The sequence below is a fragment of the Amphiprion ocellaris genome, chromosome 21 (genome assembly GCF_022539595.1).
Source record: "Amphiprion ocellaris isolate individual 3 ecotype Okinawa chromosome 21, ASM2253959v1, whole genome shotgun sequence".
Lineage (NCBI taxonomy): Eukaryota > Metazoa > Chordata > Actinopteri > Pomacentridae > Amphiprion > Amphiprion ocellaris.
This window is the reverse complement of record NC_072786.1, coordinates 11,350,567-11,368,941: the sequence shown is the minus strand read 5'-3', so window position 1 is coordinate 11,368,941 and position 18,375 is coordinate 11,350,567. Positions and strand designations below refer to the sequence as shown.

At 38.3% G+C, this 18,375-nt stretch overlaps 1 protein-coding gene and 1 non-coding gene across 3 annotated transcripts; one reads left to right on the top strand and one right to left on the bottom strand.

Moving 5' to 3' along the window:
- Window positions 1-1,949: 1,949 nt before the first annotated feature.
- Window positions 1,950-17,239, bottom strand: LOC111582996 (FYVE, RhoGEF and PH domain-containing protein 4-like). Of its 2 annotated transcripts, none has more exons than XM_023291899.3 (16): window positions 17,017-17,239; window positions 10,681-10,809; window positions 10,023-10,587; window positions 8,490-8,925; window positions 8,194-8,339; window positions 7,119-7,275; window positions 6,893-7,031; window positions 6,658-6,716; window positions 6,317-6,460; window positions 5,964-6,136; window positions 4,759-4,789; window positions 4,577-4,660; window positions 4,328-4,453; window positions 4,097-4,243; window positions 3,797-3,937; window positions 1,950-2,397 (listed from the first exon to the last, which is right to left on the bottom strand). In XM_023291899.3, exons 1-16 carry the CDS (start codon window positions 17,135-17,137, stop codon window positions 2,146-2,148), a joined length of 2,850 nt encoding a protein of 949 aa, XP_023147667.2. In that variant the 5' UTR covers window positions 17,138-17,239; the 3' UTR covers window positions 1,950-2,145. The 2 variants fall into 2 exon arrangements, with proteins under 2 accessions (XP_023147667.2, XP_054862235.1); XM_055006260.1 differs by lacking the exon at window positions 17,017-17,239 and adding an exon at window positions 12,429-12,553.
- Window positions 17,240-17,984: 745 nt separating this feature from the next.
- trnaq-cug (transfer RNA glutamine (anticodon CUG)) lies at window positions 17,985-18,056 on the top strand. Its single transcript has one exon. It is a non-coding gene; the product is annotated as a tRNA-Gln (tRNA).
- The last annotated feature ends 319 nt before the right edge of the window (window positions 18,057-18,375 follow it).

Below are 18,375 nucleotides of genomic sequence, written 5' to 3'. Positions count from 1 at the left end.
GCTTTGTAGAACTGTTCCAGAAAACCTCACTAAACCACATGGAGGGGCCTCAAGATAGTCGTCCAAATGAAACCATACAAAAACCAAACTAACACAACCCAAACGCTAAAGTCTCCTGCAGCCTACCAGAGAACCTCTGAGAACAGAGAATCAGGACAGGAACTCTTACCTTCTGGACAACCAACGTTGGTTCTCAAACAAGAATACAGAATGTGTCTGACCAAAAACCTCTAAAGACTCACTACAGCCAAGATAAAGACACAATTCAGCTGCACCAAACCCACTAATCACTGCACACATTAGCACCATGTGCTAACTGTGGCTAAAGAACCACATTTACCAAGACAACTATCCAGTACAAAGCCCTAAAACACACCAAGAAACACATTAAAGACGATTTTACTGCTGGAAGCTGCAGGCCAACGCCTAAAGAACAAACTAAAGCAATGGAGCCAAACCCGGTTCAGTGGTGAAGGAAGCAGAGGAAATGTTTGTCTGCAGCTAAATAAAGCAGGAAGACAGTGAGCTGCTCAGGTGTTCCTGATAACACCTAGCAGCCACCTGGACAGCCAATAGGAACACAGCTTCCTGGAAGTCCAGAGGGCTGGGTTAGTGAAGGAAATTTTGTTTAAAGTTGAGGCAGAAAGTTAACAAAGAAAGTTGAAAACCACCTTCTGATACCTGAAATCTCTGAGTTTTCACACAAAGAACACCTGAACATGTCAAACTGGTTCCATAGTAGAACCATCATTGTAAAAACGTCATAGTATGGTGTGTTGCTCAAAAAACATTAGGACCCGGCTGTCAGGGGACAAACATGTAAGAAACATGAGAACAGAGAGAACCCAACCAGTAGGTCACAGTTTATCATCCCCCAGTCATCTCCTGAAGTCCATATGGTGAGAGACATCAGTATCTGGTTGTTCATTTACCAGAGGATGCTTATAATCATGCTGATGTGGTCTGTACTCTACAGTATTTTAGTGACTCAATAAATGCCTAAGTTGGTTTTTTTTTTAATGCTTTTTAGTTTTTAATAAACATTTATATAATAGCCTATATGTAATCAATAAATGGCCTTTGTCTATCTGAAGAAAAATTCACTCAGAACTCTGATATGTTAACAGTACTAAATAAATCAATAAATACATGCATACACACAAAAATAAGTTAATACATTAACTGTGTTAAGATAAGATTTAGATTTTTTTAAAAGTTGTTTATGTTTTTGCAGAATCCAGTATTGCTCACTGGTTGGTCATTACATTTTGTTAGTTTGATTTCACTGTTTAAAATGATGCCACCTCTTTTCAGACAGAACCTGTGATAATAAAACAATACAAATTTTTTAGTTCCGTGTTAATAAAGCACTTAACGCTTTAAGTATGGCTAAATGCTTTTTTCAGAATTAAATATATCACTCCTTAGGTGGTAGTGGCCCCAAGTTCAGTAAAGTTGGAAAGATATTCACAGATTCGGACTTCCAGCATCAATAACTCATTAGATATAGGTTGTCAAAACATAAACGGTGCCTCTTTCCCATTGTTGCAAGGCAGACAATGTGCTACAAGCCCAGTTTTATCAAAAATAACTGTCTTTCAAGCTACAGGAATAACATTGGTGTCTATGGAGTGAACAGGGTCCGTCTGCAATTTGCAAAACCGCTGCAACAGTAAAGAGAGACAAATATTCAATAACTTCACTCTTATACATTGTAGTGTCACTAAAATCACTGCAGCCTTCAACTGGCTCCTGTTGACAAAGTGTTTTAACAGAAATGTAAATGCTGTAATTTGATTCTTTTAATGAACCATGTAACTTGAATGGATGTGATGCTGGTGTGACCACAGTGCACACGTCTGATGTTGCTCACAGTGGTCCAAGGGACACTCAGGGAGTTTGTGTGTTTGCTCAGACTCATGAAAAATTACAGGGAACATTGGTCGGACACATGTTAAAACACCTTTATTTTATTTATTTTAATATAAACCATTTCAGAATAAAGTGCACAGCCACTCATACGGAAAAGAACAGATTTCAGTGTGAATATTGTTCATTATATTCCTGAATTTCTCCTCTAGATTTCGTTCATTAAGCGTCTGCTGCTGTATGTCGATGTTTGTATTTAAAAAGTACCTCCGACACTCAGGACTGATTCTCCTTGTTGATCACAGATTCCTCACCGCTGCCTCTGCATCTGGATCCACTGATGCTTTTCGGCACCACGGCAGCTTTAAGAGCAGTCATCCAGCTCTGTCTGACGTCCAGATCTTCACAGGAGAAAACGTGCCTGCTTTTGTTCTGGTTCAGACAGAAACAGTGTCGACTCTGGAGCTCCTGAGGGGAAGAATCAACGCTGCAGCCCGGCAGAGGGACACTGACCTGAGGCTTCGAATCCTGGAAATATGGGAGCAAAGTCAGGTGAATGCAAAGGTTGAAGCCATGTCTTTTAACACTTTAAATAGACACATCCCACTAATTTGTGCCTACAGTACAATATATTTAGTGACATTGAAAAATGCATTCACACAATCAGACAACATTATTCTCCCCAAGTACAGTAAGAAATGTGCAAAAATAAAATATAAAAATATAGTGGGCAAAAAAGTATGTACAAGTGTAATCTATGAAAACTGTGATATAATTTATTTGATGGGTTACGAACTATCAAAACAGTATCGTACGAAAACAGTGCATAGCAATTCAGAATAAAGTGCAGATGGCTGAATATATATGAAAGTGTGATGGATAGAAGTACTGCAAAAAGTACTATATGCACAGGTTCAGTATATAAATACAATGTGCATGAAGTAATTGGTGCAAAAAAGTAGATATTTCCAGATTCTGTAAATGCAATGTTAAATAAATTGCTGGTAGAAACTCAGGTTTTCAGCAGACGGTGTTCAGTGATTTAGGGATAAAGTAAAGAACAAATAAAAAACCATCATTGAGAATTTACTGCAAATTGTACAAGGTCAACAATCAGTTTAGAAAGCTTTAGTGACGTAATCAGTTTGTGTTTTAGTATTGTACCGTTACACAAAGGCAGATAGATTTATGAAACGCTAGAAACTCTGACCTTCCCCTCTCACTGTCTGTGCATGGAGCTTTATTGGATCCTTTTGTAATGGTGAATCCATTTGCCAAGAGAACTGATTGGTCAGTAGGTTGTGCTTTTTTAGGTGCTGATCTATTATCTTGAACATAAACTGGTATAAGTCAGCATTTTGATGGATTCCAGTGAGAATTGAACCATTACCTCAATAATCTCAAATACTGCTTCACAAATCAGACTTCTAATCTCATCTCAGGCATATTTTGGTGTTTGACCACACCTCTGCACCACTTTATAGGGAACTAATACATCCAATACAATATTTTGCAGGACATTTAGGGATTTCCATTACTTTAAACTAAGCCTGATTTAAATCTAAAGCATGCTTTTTTTCATGGTGGTTCTCTAAAATCAAACAGAATTTTAAGGATATTCTAGTCATCTGTGGGGAGGTTTTTATGATTCTTTCATCCATCTAAAAAAACTATTTCAGAATCTGTTCAGGCACCTGGTTGCACAACAGCTCTTAACAATTTTAGCCTTGTTTCCCCTTTTTTCCCCCCACATACGAACACATGACAGAGCCTTACTGTGTTGTATGACAAGGTCACATGTATATCCTCAGGAGACGACATTTCACCAAAATAATCCAACCACAAACCACTATGTGGCAACAATAATTGGCATTTAAAGCTTACAAAATACATATATCTGAGTTTTTCCAGTCACAGATGTCCTTACCTGTGGATCAGCATACAGGTAAAGAAGTTGAGGTTCAGTTCTGGTGAGAACGCACCACATTTGTTGCCAGATGATGGGATTATCACCATACTGCAGGAACCCACTCAATACACTGTCAGTTGAAGCTGGAGGTGGATCAGACTGGGAAAATACAAGATATGCTGAAAACTTTCTTGTTATGTGGCAGTTTTTGATTTTAAAATGACAAACTTCTCACACTGGAAGCTTTAAAGCTGCCTTCATTGAGGTTGAGTAGTGTAATTCTGCAAGTTCATACATGAGAAAATACACATGGTTCACCTCCAGTGTTCTTCTCCTTCTCTTTCCGTCCACCTTGTCTCCTCTCTGGCTGGTCAGGATGGAGTAACAAGCTTTGCACACTTTGTTCAGCTTATTGCCATCATACTCTAAAGCCACTTTATTGTCCGAACACCTCCAACACACCACCTGAGGAAGCAGAGAAATCGTCACCTCTGACTTATCCTTAGAAAAAGTTCATTTTCACAAGCCACAGTTTATCACATCACTCACAAATCCACAGGCTCTGCAGTGATGTCTTCTCCTGGTGAGGGCGTTGAAAGGCTCCCGGCAGGTCATACACAACGTCACCTCATTGTCCCGGATCCAGCGAGGAGCCCGTCGGCCAAGTTCTTCTGTCTGTAAAGCAAAGAATATCATAGCTAGGATGTTTAATATCCTTTCTGTATTTTCTAAATTGTTCACAAAGATTCACAGCCCCTTCTTGACTCCATATTACAAAATAAATGTCATCCAACTTACTGGTTCTTCCATGTTTAGCTCCTTAGAGGCCAGTTTGAAGGTTTCATTTTTCTTCTGAAACACAACAATGGCTTCCTGGATCACCTGGAGATAAAATTCACTTTAAAAGCTAAAACGGCTAAATCTTGTCCCAGAACAAGTAACATTTAATGTGCTGCAAATAAATAAAGATACCCTGGTACCTTTATCCAGTCATCTCGGTCTTGTTCAGAGCTTCAGGGGGAAAAGGCGACAAAACACATAAGTGATTACTTTTAAAAGTCTGAAGCACTAGACGCTTAATAGCACAGGACACAGTATGTTGAGTACTTTAGCACAACAAATAACACACTCTATAGCTAGCAAGTACAATGTACAATCAAAAAGTTTCACATCTGGGTCTTTTAAAATCAAAAATCTGACCCAATTTAGATATTGTGGCGCTCTGCTCCCAGTGATGAGAGCACATCAACATGCTGGATCTCCACTGTGTCAAAATGGCTACTCTACAACTTGAATGTAATTTTGGGGAAGAGGAAGACTTTGCAGGAAGTCACATCTGGAAAGTTGGGTGGAGAGCGACGATTGCATTGATGCGGCCCAAGAACTGCCCCATTTTCAACATGCTGTGGGTGGATGCATTGTCATGATGCAGCATCCAGTCGCTTAAACGTCACCGTTCAAATCATTTGTTCTGAATATTCTTGCTTATATGCCTCAGGATGTTTCAGAAGAACTCACTGTCAACAGTCTGAACTCATGACTGTAAATGTAAGGAAAACGACTAGCATCTTCTCGTCCTTGACATGCCTTCTTTAGTCTTAAAAACTACAAAGATGGCCGTTTGCTCCTCAGGATGCAGGTTCAGACCCAACTGTCATCACTGGTTATGATGCTCAACATGAATGTCAGATAATTTTGGGCCTTTTGATGGAAATTCTGGCAGATTTCAACACGGTGCTGCTTCTGCTGGTCCATGGTGAAATGTGCAAATGCAAGTGGTCACAAAAAAAGTGAGATCCCATGTACAGATCCTGATGTTGATCCCATGATGGCTCTCAAAATGTACCGCTTGCACCTGTTGCATGCAGTAACAGTCACAGTATTTTTTATTGCACGTCATATACCATTGCAAAGCTTGCAGTTCTCTAAATGAGTTATTTACTACCAGAAAATGTACAAAAATAGAAGAGTGCATCAAAATGTACAGAATAATTGGATATTTATGTCAGATTTCTTGTGCTTAGGTTCCTGCAAACCTTAACTTCTATCTCCATCTAAACTAATTTTTTGGTGCATAGCCTAGTTTTCGCTAAATTTCACTGAATTCCACTTTGAACCATTAGAACCTTGCCAGATGACAACATTCGTGCAGTTTAGTTGGTGTGTTGTGGTGCAAACCCTCCACCTGGCCTGCAGCTCCAGAGTCCTCTCCTTCCCAGAGACCTGGAAGGTGTACGGATGGTCTTCATTGGTGGTCTGCTGCACATGCATGCCCTCCACTCCGATCCTGCAACGAATGGTAAAACGTTGTCCAACCAGGCTGAACCTCGGAGAGCAGCACAGCAGAAAGTTGTTGAACTGTGGAGAGAAGTTACACACCGTAAATTCCACGTTTGTGCAGCCAACTAGCCTTCACATCTTAAGGCGCTATTAGCCGGAACGACTTGGAAAAGCACAGTTTACTCTTTAAAGGCAAGAAAATTAGGCAACAAAGTCATTTTTCTGCATCTGTTTCTACATCTGCATCAGTGTTCTGACCAGGAACAGATGTCTCTCCATGGCTGATGTGTTCCTGGCAGCAAGTTTGAGCAGACGACCTTCCCTGAGAAACTCATTCGTCGGGTTGACCACCTCCTCCTCGCCAACCATCTCATAGATCTCCAACAGCCGTTTCAAGCTCTCCTGTAGCGAAACAAAGATTAGAACCACTGAAACAAATGAACAGTTTCCACAGTTGATAATTCGGGTAGTAAAAATGGATGAAATATAGATCAAAACCACATTGTCAGAGTCACTTTTGGCATTTATTGTGCTGTCCAACTGATGAAATGTCACTCCATGCAAGTAAAGGTGAAACATGGTAGGTTATGGAAACGTACAGCTTTGTGGATGGCGCTGTTTGAATGTGTGGCTGCCATGGAAATAGTCTGCAAGGATTCTGTGGGAAGAGGTTACAGAAATAATGAGCTTTCAGACACAGAAGGGCACTCAATGAAGAAAAATTAGGGGAAAATTGGGCACAAACACCTTCAGAGCAAAGATACCGGTGGAGCAGCACTTTGTATGAACGTAATGAACTGAGAATTAGATGGTATAAAAACACAGAATAGCTACTCTGAGCAAACTCATAATCTGGATCCTCCTCCGGCAGTTTCTTCAGATAATCTTTCAGCAGCATCTCATAACGTGGAACCCTCTGGACTGGTTCCAACATGTGGTGCTGCAGGGTTAGGTTCCCACAAACCTCCTGAGTCTAAACACAAGAAAACCTCTGGATCACATTATGTAGGTGGATCAGAAACAGGAATGTCTGACTCTACCCTGCTGAGGTGTTTCTGACCTGGATGTCCTGGATGATGTTCCTGAAGGCAGAAGAACGTTCTGTCCAGGTTCTCACCAGCTCCATGGCCTGGTCGAAGTTCCTCACATAGTCGGCGTACATCCTCAAAAAAGGTGCATTTTGTAGAAGAACTTTACCCAAACCGGGACTCTCACACCTGGATGCAGAGGAAGTAGGAAGTTCGAGGGTGAGAGGGTGAAGATTGAAGTGTCTTCTTGTTTTTTTGTTGGTTCACACTTGCTTCATAACTAAACAATTATGGTGAAGGTAAAGTGAAAACATTCAGCTTTAATTTCAGTTTCTACATTCAAGTCATATTAACAGTGTAACATTTTTTAGGAGAAGAGACAGCATCGAAGTTGAATGAATGAAATTCTTACGTCTACAAAGATACCGCTAAATGTTTTGTCTGTTGAATTTTGTTGCTGTACCAGACCTGAAGTCATTAAAAAATAGCAAGTTTTTTAGCAAGTAAAACAGATGATTCATTAAAAATGAAGAAAACCTTGAATGAACCTGAAGCAGTTTCTGGCCGATTTTTGCTCCTCATCACATTTTTATTCACTGTGGGGTCAATTTTTCACTGCAATATAACGTCGTTTTTCATTCGAACGGCACATCATAGATGAGTAGTTCAATTGCCATCACAAAGTAAAACATATACAGTGACTTTTCTTGTTTTTACAGTTTCTGGGTCTGATAAACTGTCATTCTGGTGACTTTTTTTAGACAATGTGCCTTTGAAAATCCACCAGGGATCAGAGGTTTAAATACAGAGGATGAATTTCTCTGCAAGAATCAGTCAAGCAGAACTTATAACAATCAATGACAGTCATCCATGCCCAGTCAGCCCTGCCATGTTTGACAGATGAGGTTGTATATGGTTGATTACAGCTGTTTCTTTGATGCATTGGTTATAGTGGGGTACAGTTTAAACAAAAACAGCTGGGGTGAGACCCTTTGTGTTTACATTTTAAAGAGTATTCTTGATCAGATGGACAGCTTTATGTCATAGTTTCAAATTTTCTTACTAAACTGACTTGCACAATGAAGTTCTAACTGTCTTAAGACCCACCAGTGTCGGATGCAGTTTTCCAGGTCTGGCAGCAGAAACTGGCTGTGGAAGGAGTAGACGGAGGAAATATTAGAGAAGATGTTTCTTATCACCTCAGGAGGAAACGAGCCTCGAGCTGCTTCTTCCGTTAGCCGTGAACAGAACACCTGAGGTTTGAGAGGCAGAACAGACTCATTAGCATACAAACCCATTGATCCTCGACACAAGAACACTCTTGTATAAAGAGATTTTCAGCTGTAAAAGCAGATATGGTTCATTTTACGACACTGTATTTTTATGAAAGAAGACAAACTTGCCTGGTCTAGCAGGTGGAGTCGAGCCACGTAGGCCTTCTCTGTCTGCAGCAGCTCAGTCGCGATCTTGTACAGCTTCTGCTCAGTGTTTTCTTCATCTTTTAACTCTTCTCCACCTTCCTCCTCCTTCTCTTCATTTTGTTCACCTCTAGATTCCTCATGAATCCTCTCATCTCCTGTAGTTGCTTTAGTCCACTGGCAGGAGAACTTGGATCCTGTGGGTGTTTTGCTCACTTCCATCTTGTGACTGATTCCATTTACTTCCAGCCATCCGTTTCCCTGAACAACACCATTTATTTGTCCTGCGGAAGTCTCTCGGCTTGTTTGACGTCCTTCATTTGTGCTATGATTCAGTCTGCGGTTGACAGCTGCTGGTCCTTTACAGTTGGGTGATTGCAGAGGTTTCAGAGGAGATCGTTCAGCTGTTTCACTGTGAATTCTGGAGAAACCAAATCAGTGAAATTCAACTTCATCAGTAAAGAAAAAAAATCAAGTAATGATCAGAAATCATATAGAGGTAATTTCATCCCAAATCATCTAATTTTAGAGCAAATTGTCCTCAACTCACTGTGATTTTTTTCAAGCACAAAATATGTGTATTTATTTAGATACTGATCAAATTTTTAACTTAATATATTAAATACTTCATGAGATAACTGACACACTTTTTTTTGCACATTGGAATTTGAGGTTACGTTTGAACAGCTATATCTCAGGAGATGTTGAAGATTAAAGCTTGAAATTTTCAATTGTTTCTCACCATCTCCTTAATTCAGAATTCGCATTGTTAGACAAGTAGATGGAACAGTAGTTGAAATATGAAAAAAATGTTACAAAAAGTCCCATCTTTAAAACACATGCAGTTGTATTTCACATATAGAAGACATATTGAATATTCTTAAAATAATTTTGAAATACCTGCTCAAAAAATTAAGTTATTTTCATTTAACTTTCATAGCTGATTGAAAGTCAATAAAAAAATTACATTTTTTGATTTTTGTGAAAAAATATAAAGTGTTATGTTTTGTTTGATAAAATTGTGACATGCAGCTACATATGGTTCACAAAATATCACTAGTTGACTTCTGCATTAATACTTTTTTGTTTATGTGAGCTCAAAAATGTGACTTTCCGTGATGACAACTTTATTTTATTTTCATATATCTAATCACCCATAATCAAAGATTATTTAATCTACTTGTCCAATATTGAGGATCTTGAATCTATGACATGACGAAAAATAACTGAAAAATTCAGACTTTCATGTTTAATAGTTGATATTGTTGTTCAAAAGTGGGTCAAGTGGGTTTTTAAAAAAAATATCTTGTCTATTGGATATATCAATCTAAAAAAAAAAATCACAGATACTATTTTAAATATGCATAATTTGTGATAAAATAAAGTTTCAAGAAAATCAGAGATGGTTGAGTAGAAGACCCCTGATGATCTGAGATGGAACAACCCTTATATAGAGAGCTACACCTGCCATAAGGAGGTAGGTCATGATGCAGACACTGGTAAACTCCAACATCCTACCTGCTCTCATCCATGTAAACGATCAGATCAGGGACACTCAGAGATTTCTCCGCTCTCTTCTCCTGTCCTTCCATCTTGTCGTTTGGAATTCTGTGCAGACCCAACCAGGACATGGAGCTCCTTGCAGGGCTGTAGCTGCCCATCTTCCCCTGAACAGGGCTGGGAGTCCTCAGTTTGCCCATCAGAGGACTGTGGTTTCTTGGGGAGTGCTTGGCAGGGCTGTGGCCTCCTTCCCTAAGCGGGCTGCAGTTCTGAATTCCTCTTTTTCCTGGACTCGGAGAACCTAAAACTGGACTGCTGGAGAGGTGAGAAATCCCCTGAGCCTGTCTGGCAGGGCTGATGTGTGATCCATTGAAAAAGTGGCTTCCTGCTCCTCTAACTGGACTCAAGGAGCCTAAACAGTTCTGTGAAGGACTGAAACACGAAACGGGAACTCCATAAGCTCTGCTAGGACTCTGGTCTTGCTCTGTAACATTTATCTGCTGATGTACTGCTGTTCCTGTAGCGTCGGCTTGATCCTGTCTGACGCTCAGAGGACTCAGGAGGTGAGCTGGTTTAGGAGGAACTGCAAAGACAAAGCAAAGGGTCACAACCAAACTTAGCATGGGTAGCTTTTATTTTTCAAGTTATGCGTACAGGTTACTGGATTTCCACCTACCTTGTGGTTTCAAAGGGGATTTCTTTGCTGGGCTTTTTCCATTATCTTCCTCTGAGCCAAGTTTAGAGTTTAGTTCTGATCCACAAGCTCGACCACAGCTGTAGGAGCCACACATTCCACTGCTGAGATCTGAAAAAAAAGAAAAACACAGTTAACACACCAACCAACACAATGCATAGAAAAGATGTATGTAGATTTGTCTTTTTCCCTGCTTCACTGAGGATAAAATGGCTAAAAATAACCCGGTTATATAAATAATTTAGCCAGGTTATATTGGCTAAAGTATGCTACATAAAATGTTTTGGGGTGTTTTTTGCACAAGAGGTAGAAAAATCTAAATATCTTGCAGAATCATTAAAAACATTTTCCCTAAAAATGACCACATTTGACTACAATTTCTTGAATTTCCATTAATCTCAACTATAAATCGTGCATTATAGCAATGGATTCACACTTAGCTCCTTCTAAAATATTCACTGATTATTTTTACATACATTTCTATCTTTCTGTTTCTTCATCATGTTTTACACTGTAAATTACAGCATTATTGGTATATAATTCATGCATGATGGCCATTAAACATAGACTGACTTTAATAAAGATCCTAGCATGCATGCTGTTCTCGCCATCGCCATTAAAGCGCTGCAGTTATTTTCTCAGTCAATTAATCAATGAATGGTTTCTTGTAGAAAATGTCAGTAAATTGCCAAAAATGTCCATTGCTTTTTCCAAAAGACCAACCTGATGTCGCTAAATGTCTTGTTTTGTCCACAACCCAAAAATATTAGGTTTACGGTCATAGAGGAGAAATAAAACTGAAAATATTCACATTTTTGAAGCTGGAATCAGAGAATTTTGACTTCAAATAGCTTAGAATCCTTTAATGTTTACGCAAAACAACCAGTTGTTTATGAAAATAGTTGGAAATTAATTTAGGACGACAAATAATTGATTAATCGTTGCAGCTCTATCACAAACTTAACTGAAAATTAACTCAAAAACCACTACAAGCACAAATCTTCTTAATGCCAGCTGCTGTAAATCAGAAACGATGAACAAATTCAACATTTTGTGGTGCTGAAAGCAGGCAGAACTTTTATTTGTTTCTTTATTCGTATTATTTATTTCTTAGTAACAGGTATAATGAAAAACAAAAGCTAAAACAAGTGATTTTCAAGTGTTATTTTGGCCTCGAAAACGTAAAGAAAGGGAGTTCACCCAAAAGTCATTGCGTAGTAAGCATTTTGTTCTGTTTAACTGAGAAGTGATTTTGCTGATGCCTCGGAAACGACATTAGAAATCTCTAAACTTGAACAATTCTGAGGGCGTCATTCAGGAATCTTGTTCCTTTTCTCAGCCTTAAACTACTAAAACACACATACACATGCAAAAAACCTTGAGACCCTTTTGAAATATCTTTTATCTACTGGTTAAGTGTTTTTTCTAAAGATACTTGTAATATTTTATTGCATTTTTTTAAACTTTATTTTATCATGTGCAAAGTCACTGTTATTGCATCTTTTATGTGGGTTGTTTTAATCAATTTAACTTCTAACTGATCAAGTTAATTAGTTGACATCAGCTCTGAAAACTGCTTCTTTAATGCTATCATTTGTTATTCAGAAGCTCCACAGATGATTTATTTACACTTCATATTAAAAGACATCATAGGATTTAGCATCTATAAAATCTGCACACTGACTGAATGACCGCCATTTTCCAAATTGTGTAACTGGTTGTTTTCTTACCTGCAGTTTACATCCAAACTTATGCAAGATTATCTGAGATTATCCACCACTGGTGTAAGAGAGCAGAGCTTTCCCATTCGCTCCCGGCAGCGCTGCAGATTTGTCAGTCATGTGAAAGAAACTAAAGCCGACTTTCTTGGTGTTCTACTTCTGCTTTCTCACTTCTGTTTATTTCTACACAGTCTGACCTTTTCCAGAGTTACAAGCTGTGTCTGCGAGGAGACATTTAAGTACCATCATTACCAAAGAGTAGTTTCCACACGGCACTGATGTCCAGGAATAGTTTGCAGCTTTGTGGAAATATATTCATTTAATTTCTCTTTTTTTTGTTGTTGTTGTTGGAAGGTGCAGCTCCTGACTAAAAATTGTCCAGAATTTAAAAGTAAAACTTGTTTTTTCTATTGTTTGTTTGGTACAGCTTGAATTAATTAAATAACATGTCAATTTGCGAGCTTTAGAGGCATTTGAAAATGATATTTTACCTTAAGAAAGACCAGATTTTTCACAGTTTGCAGCCTTTATGCTAATAATGTTCCTGCTGTAGCTTCATGTGGAGTAGACTGATATGAGAGGAGGATTCTCTGGTTGATTTGAATATTTTTTTTCAGATTCTGAGACACAGCAGATATGTCTCAATGCCGATATCGCGTTGCTGTTGTTTAGCCAAATATCAACAGATCCTCGGTATCGATAACAGCAAAAAGTTATTCTCTCGTGTATAATAAGGACCAAAATCTGAAGTTTTGTATTATTTAAGGCTAAACCAAACAACCATCATTCATAATGACAGTAGCAGTGGGGCCTGGGGAATAGGGCTGCATAATATTAGAAAAGGATATGTGAAAAAAATACAATTAATCAGAGCAGATGACAAGAATAAATTCAACTGGAAAGAATTTATCATTATAGAATGATTGAGGTAAGTTTGTAGATGAGTACATCTGCATCCCAAACAGAAAACAAACACAAAAAAGCTGAAAAAGACATTTGTAACTTTTTTTTTTTTTGCTTTAGATGGCGTTTATACACCTCTGTGATACTAGTTTAAATGTCGGAACTAATCTACAAGACACTGCACATAGAGCACCTATTTTTAATCATTCCTTTTGTAGCGGAAATGTTTCCATGCAACTGGTATTTCTTTTACAACCACGTCTTCCTTTTTCTGCATTTCCTGCTCATTTTGCTGCACACATATATGGAGCCTGCATGTCAATAAACTACATGTCTGCTAAATAGAGTCTTTAGAAGAAAAAAAATCAGTTTCCCAAGACCTTTAAATCAGACACATCTCTTGTAGACTAGATATAGAAAATGAGAACAGTGAGTTTTCTTCTGTGTCAAGCAGCAAAAAAAAGTTGTAGCATGACGTGGTTGAGTTCATCTGCATTACTTCACATCGCATTATGATAAACAATATATTGCGCAGCTCTAACGCCCACCAGAGACGCCCACATGCCAGTTTTTCCAAGTTTTGTAAGCTACTTAAGATTTTTTAAAGGATTGCTTTACAATTCAAGTAAAGTAACAAACATTTCTCACAAAAAGACAGAAATCAGTCGGATAGTAAACCTTATATATGTTATTTGAAGTGGCCAATTATATATAGTGAGCTTTGAAAGTGAGGAATTTAAGTCTTTTTGTGTTCATGACATCCAGAATTGGCATATCTCCCACTATTTCACATCCCACTGCAGGTTAATTTTATTTCCTGGCCTTGTGAAATAATCAGCAGCAGGTGTTTTACTGCTGTTAAACTGTTAAGTAATTTTCTAGCTGGATCCAGTTTACATGGCATGGGGATTAAGTGCTCTACTGAAGTTTTGAGATTTATTTATCTCCATGTTTTAGCATCCGTCTTGCTATAAAAGCCCGCCTTGTATACATGTTTAAACAAGTGTACAACAAGCTAGAGAATAGTTTGCACTAAACAGATCAGAGCGCTGATGGTACATGGTGCATCCTGCTGTACCATCGGAGCAAACGTTCTTCTAAACACATAATTCTACTTCAGTGGTTGAACAGTGAGTCTTTGTGTGTGTTTGAGGGTCTCAGGACACACAGTCAAAGTCCAGGCTGAATCAGGGGAAAGAGATTTCACTGCAATAATCCAACAAGCTCCAAGTGTGGCAAAAAAAAAAAAAGTGTAATGTACGCGCATACAAAGGCTTTGTATTCACAAGCTCACAAGGAAACTAAAATAGCGTTTACAGCGGTAAGCTATGCATAACAAGGAGGGTTAATACTCTTACTGCTGCCCTGGTCATCAGATTACAGGGCAGTTGGAGCCAAAGAGCCAAAACCAACAGTGTTACTGAGAGTTTTAAGACATTTTTGCTTGTTTTAATTGAGGCATTCAAGTGGCAGTCAAAATATTAGATCATTGGCATTTAGTTTAGCCAGTAGTTTACAATATAAAGACTATTGGCTGTTTTTAGTATGTATAATATCTCAGGCAGCTTCCACTGCAATTCTGTGAAGCCTATTGAGCGCAGAAAATAACGGATATAACAGATGTGATTATACTCCCATGCAAACTAATTTAAATGCCAAATGATTCCATGTTCACCTCTCAATAATTGCATTATTTCTTACTTAAGTTTACAAGTATTTTGTTTTATGGCCAATCAAAAACAACCCCTCTAGAAAGCTATATTGAAAATACAGGAGCCATACAACAAAACCTTTCTCTGATAGCATGAACAAATGTCTACATGCTGTGCAGACAGATACAGCATATAGTGGACCTATGTGCTGTGTCTGTCTGCATGTCTTCATCATGATTCCACATAGATAAGGACTGTCAGAGGGGACAAAAATAATCTGATTGCGAGACTTCACAAAGACAGGAAAGGATACAGGAAGATCAGCAAAAACAAAATAAAATCAGTGGAGATGCACTTTCAGAAGTAATCGGGAGGGGCAGAATGAGTCATAGTGCCACTAATCAGGGCTGCCTGATGAAAACTGGGAGCACATTCTTTGGTCAAATGAGGCCAAGAGAAATGTGTTGAACTCAGATAAGGTGCAGCAAGTTTTGCATGAAGCTGTTTAGGACTACCACAGCGAATGCATACTCCTGAAAGTGAAGCATGAAGGTAGGAGCGTAATGCTCTGAGGCTGTATACGTGCTGTAGATGGCACCATGAATTCTTGCAAATAAACTAAAATACTGTCTGATTAGGTGACTCCCAGCCTGCAGAAGCATTGAAAGTTGTAAAAAATATAGTTGGGCATACTCCTGTTCCTATTGTGGGGTTTGATGCTTGAACACAGTAAATCTAAACAGACAGTTATTAATTTTACTCAAGAATAAATACCCTGCTGTTCAACTGAGGAGAAATGCAATTATTGAAAGGTGATAAATTTGCAATCATTTGACATTTAAGTGACATTGCACAGGGCTGCATTCACTTCTGTTGTATGCTATATTTCTGCCAGTACAGTCCTTTTAATCTCTGAAATAAGCGCCTCAGTGGTTTAACAAACACAATCCCGAAAGGAGGTGCAGGTTAGCTAAAGTGCTACAGTCTACATATGCATGCTGAGAGCAGAATGAGGTATTTATTCATCCCAAAGATGGAAAATTTTGCAGTGCACATGGGAATAAAATGCAAAACATACATGAACTTCAGTAGGAAAAACATAACAAAAAAAGAATAGAAATGTACATAAGTGCTGTTGCTATTGCAGAACTTTTTCTGTCAAGACTCAAATATTGCACAAATTCTTTGAATGCGGAAAATGACATTATTACACATGGTTACTTTATATGTAGAAAGACACCTGTATTGCACAAAGTCTTCCATGAGTAGAAAATATGGATATAAAAAGCACTGTTATTGCACAGATTTGATTAATTATTGCACAGATGCTATCAATATTGCACCGATTTTAGTGATTATTGCTCGGATTCTACTGAATATTGCAGACATTGTATTGATATTGCACCAATTTTACTGATTATTGCACAGATTCTATTGATTATTGCACAAATTATATTAATATTGCACAGTCTGCTGATATTTCTCAGATTCTATCAATTCTTGCACAGATTCTACTGATGATTGTACAGATTCTATTTATTATTGCACAGATTCTATCGATTATTGCACTAATTATATTAATATTGCACAGATTCTACTGAATGTTTCATAGATCCTGTCAATTATTGCTCAGATTCTAATAATTATGGCTCAGATTCTACTGAAAATTGGACAGATTTTATTGATGTTGCTCAGATTCTACTGAATATTGCACAGATTCTTTTAATTAATGGACATATTTTATTGCAATTGCACTGATTCTTCTATTTGGAGAGCAAATTTTATATATAGTGCATTTAACATACAGTATGTTAAATGCACATAATAATCATAACGAACACATAAATTCATTGTCGTTGCACCAGAGTGAAATATGACATTTTTTTTCTACATGGGTGCAGAGCTGACAGCAGCTCAATGCCATGTTTGTGTCATTTTGCGTCTCAAGTTAATGCTGTTCATTCTAAAAAAAAAAATATGTCTGCATATGTAGCACAGAAAAGCCAAACTAAAGCAGAAGGTAGAAGTGTATCTCTCCCCACCTGAGCCGTCGCAGTCTCCCACAGCTCCTCTGACTTTCCGTCTGACCGCGACTCGCCTGAACTCCTCCGAGTCTCTGCCGCCTTTCAGAGTCAAACTGCTTCTCTTCTTCAAGTCAAACATTTTCCCAAAGCAAATTTAAACTTCTGTCCAACACTCCGGAAACTCTGCAGATCCGCAGACCTCAGCTCTCTGCGTCTTCACGTGTTCAATCAGCCGCCGCTGACGTCCAGCTGAGAAGCTCCGCCTCAAATTTAAAACGACCCCTCACCTGTCGAGCCCACCGGAAGAGACCGACCAATCAGCGGACGCAACGTCACTACAGGCATAATTTAATACGATTTCAGCGTTCTGAATGAGCACAAATACAACAGTCACGGGAGGAGGTTTTACTTCACTTTGTCAGTATCACACACTCTTGTAATATTTTAATTCCATGAGAAATATTTTACTATTATGTGTAATATTACTTTACTGCCTCATTAAAGGTATTGCTTCCTCTATTGCCTATTTTTATTTTTAGTCATAGGGGAAACTTTTTGCTTTTCTGTTAGGGACTGTGCACTTATGTAATGTAATGTTTTGGGACAATATCTTGTGTTATTGTCTAGTCTTATGCATCAATTGTGCCATTCCAGCATCACTTCTGGTGGAAATGTCTTTATCTATGTCAAAAATAAATAAATAAATAGAAATCTGGCAACAGGTTGCAAATAAAAAACATGCATAATGGGATATATATCTTAATCTCTTCATGTTTTATAATAAGATGAGATAATAAGGTTCATGAGTAATAAATATTTAGAGCTTTTTACAAATACGCTTGTGGTAGTTAACTTCATTGTTAAGTGCTTTATTTCTTATCAATGTGTCTGACAGAGCAGAACGTGTTACCGGTCAACAGCAAGTTAAAAGGTCAATTGTCACAAGTAGGATTCGAACCCAAGCCTCTAAGTACCAGCTGTATAAGGGTTCCATGGTGTAATGGTTAGCACTCTGGACTCTGAATCCAGCGATCCGAGTTCAAATCTCGGTGGGACCTGCTTTTGAGGAGGAAGTGCAGGGAAAATTGACAAAAAACTTCGGTGTATGTGCTAAAAAAATACTATGAAAATGGGTAAATAGCTGGAATGTACAAAAATGTGATCAACATCACTTGGCCACATGCAAATGTAGTTATCAAAAAAATGTAGCAACTACATTATATCTTTACTGTCCAAAAAATGCAGCAGTGTTTTAAGCCAGTTTACCCAGTACATCTACCACATAAAGTCGATGTTACAGAACAGGAAGTAAAAGTGGAAGAAGTGTTGGCATATTTGTCAATTAATTTAATTCATTCAACTGACGAAGGTAACATC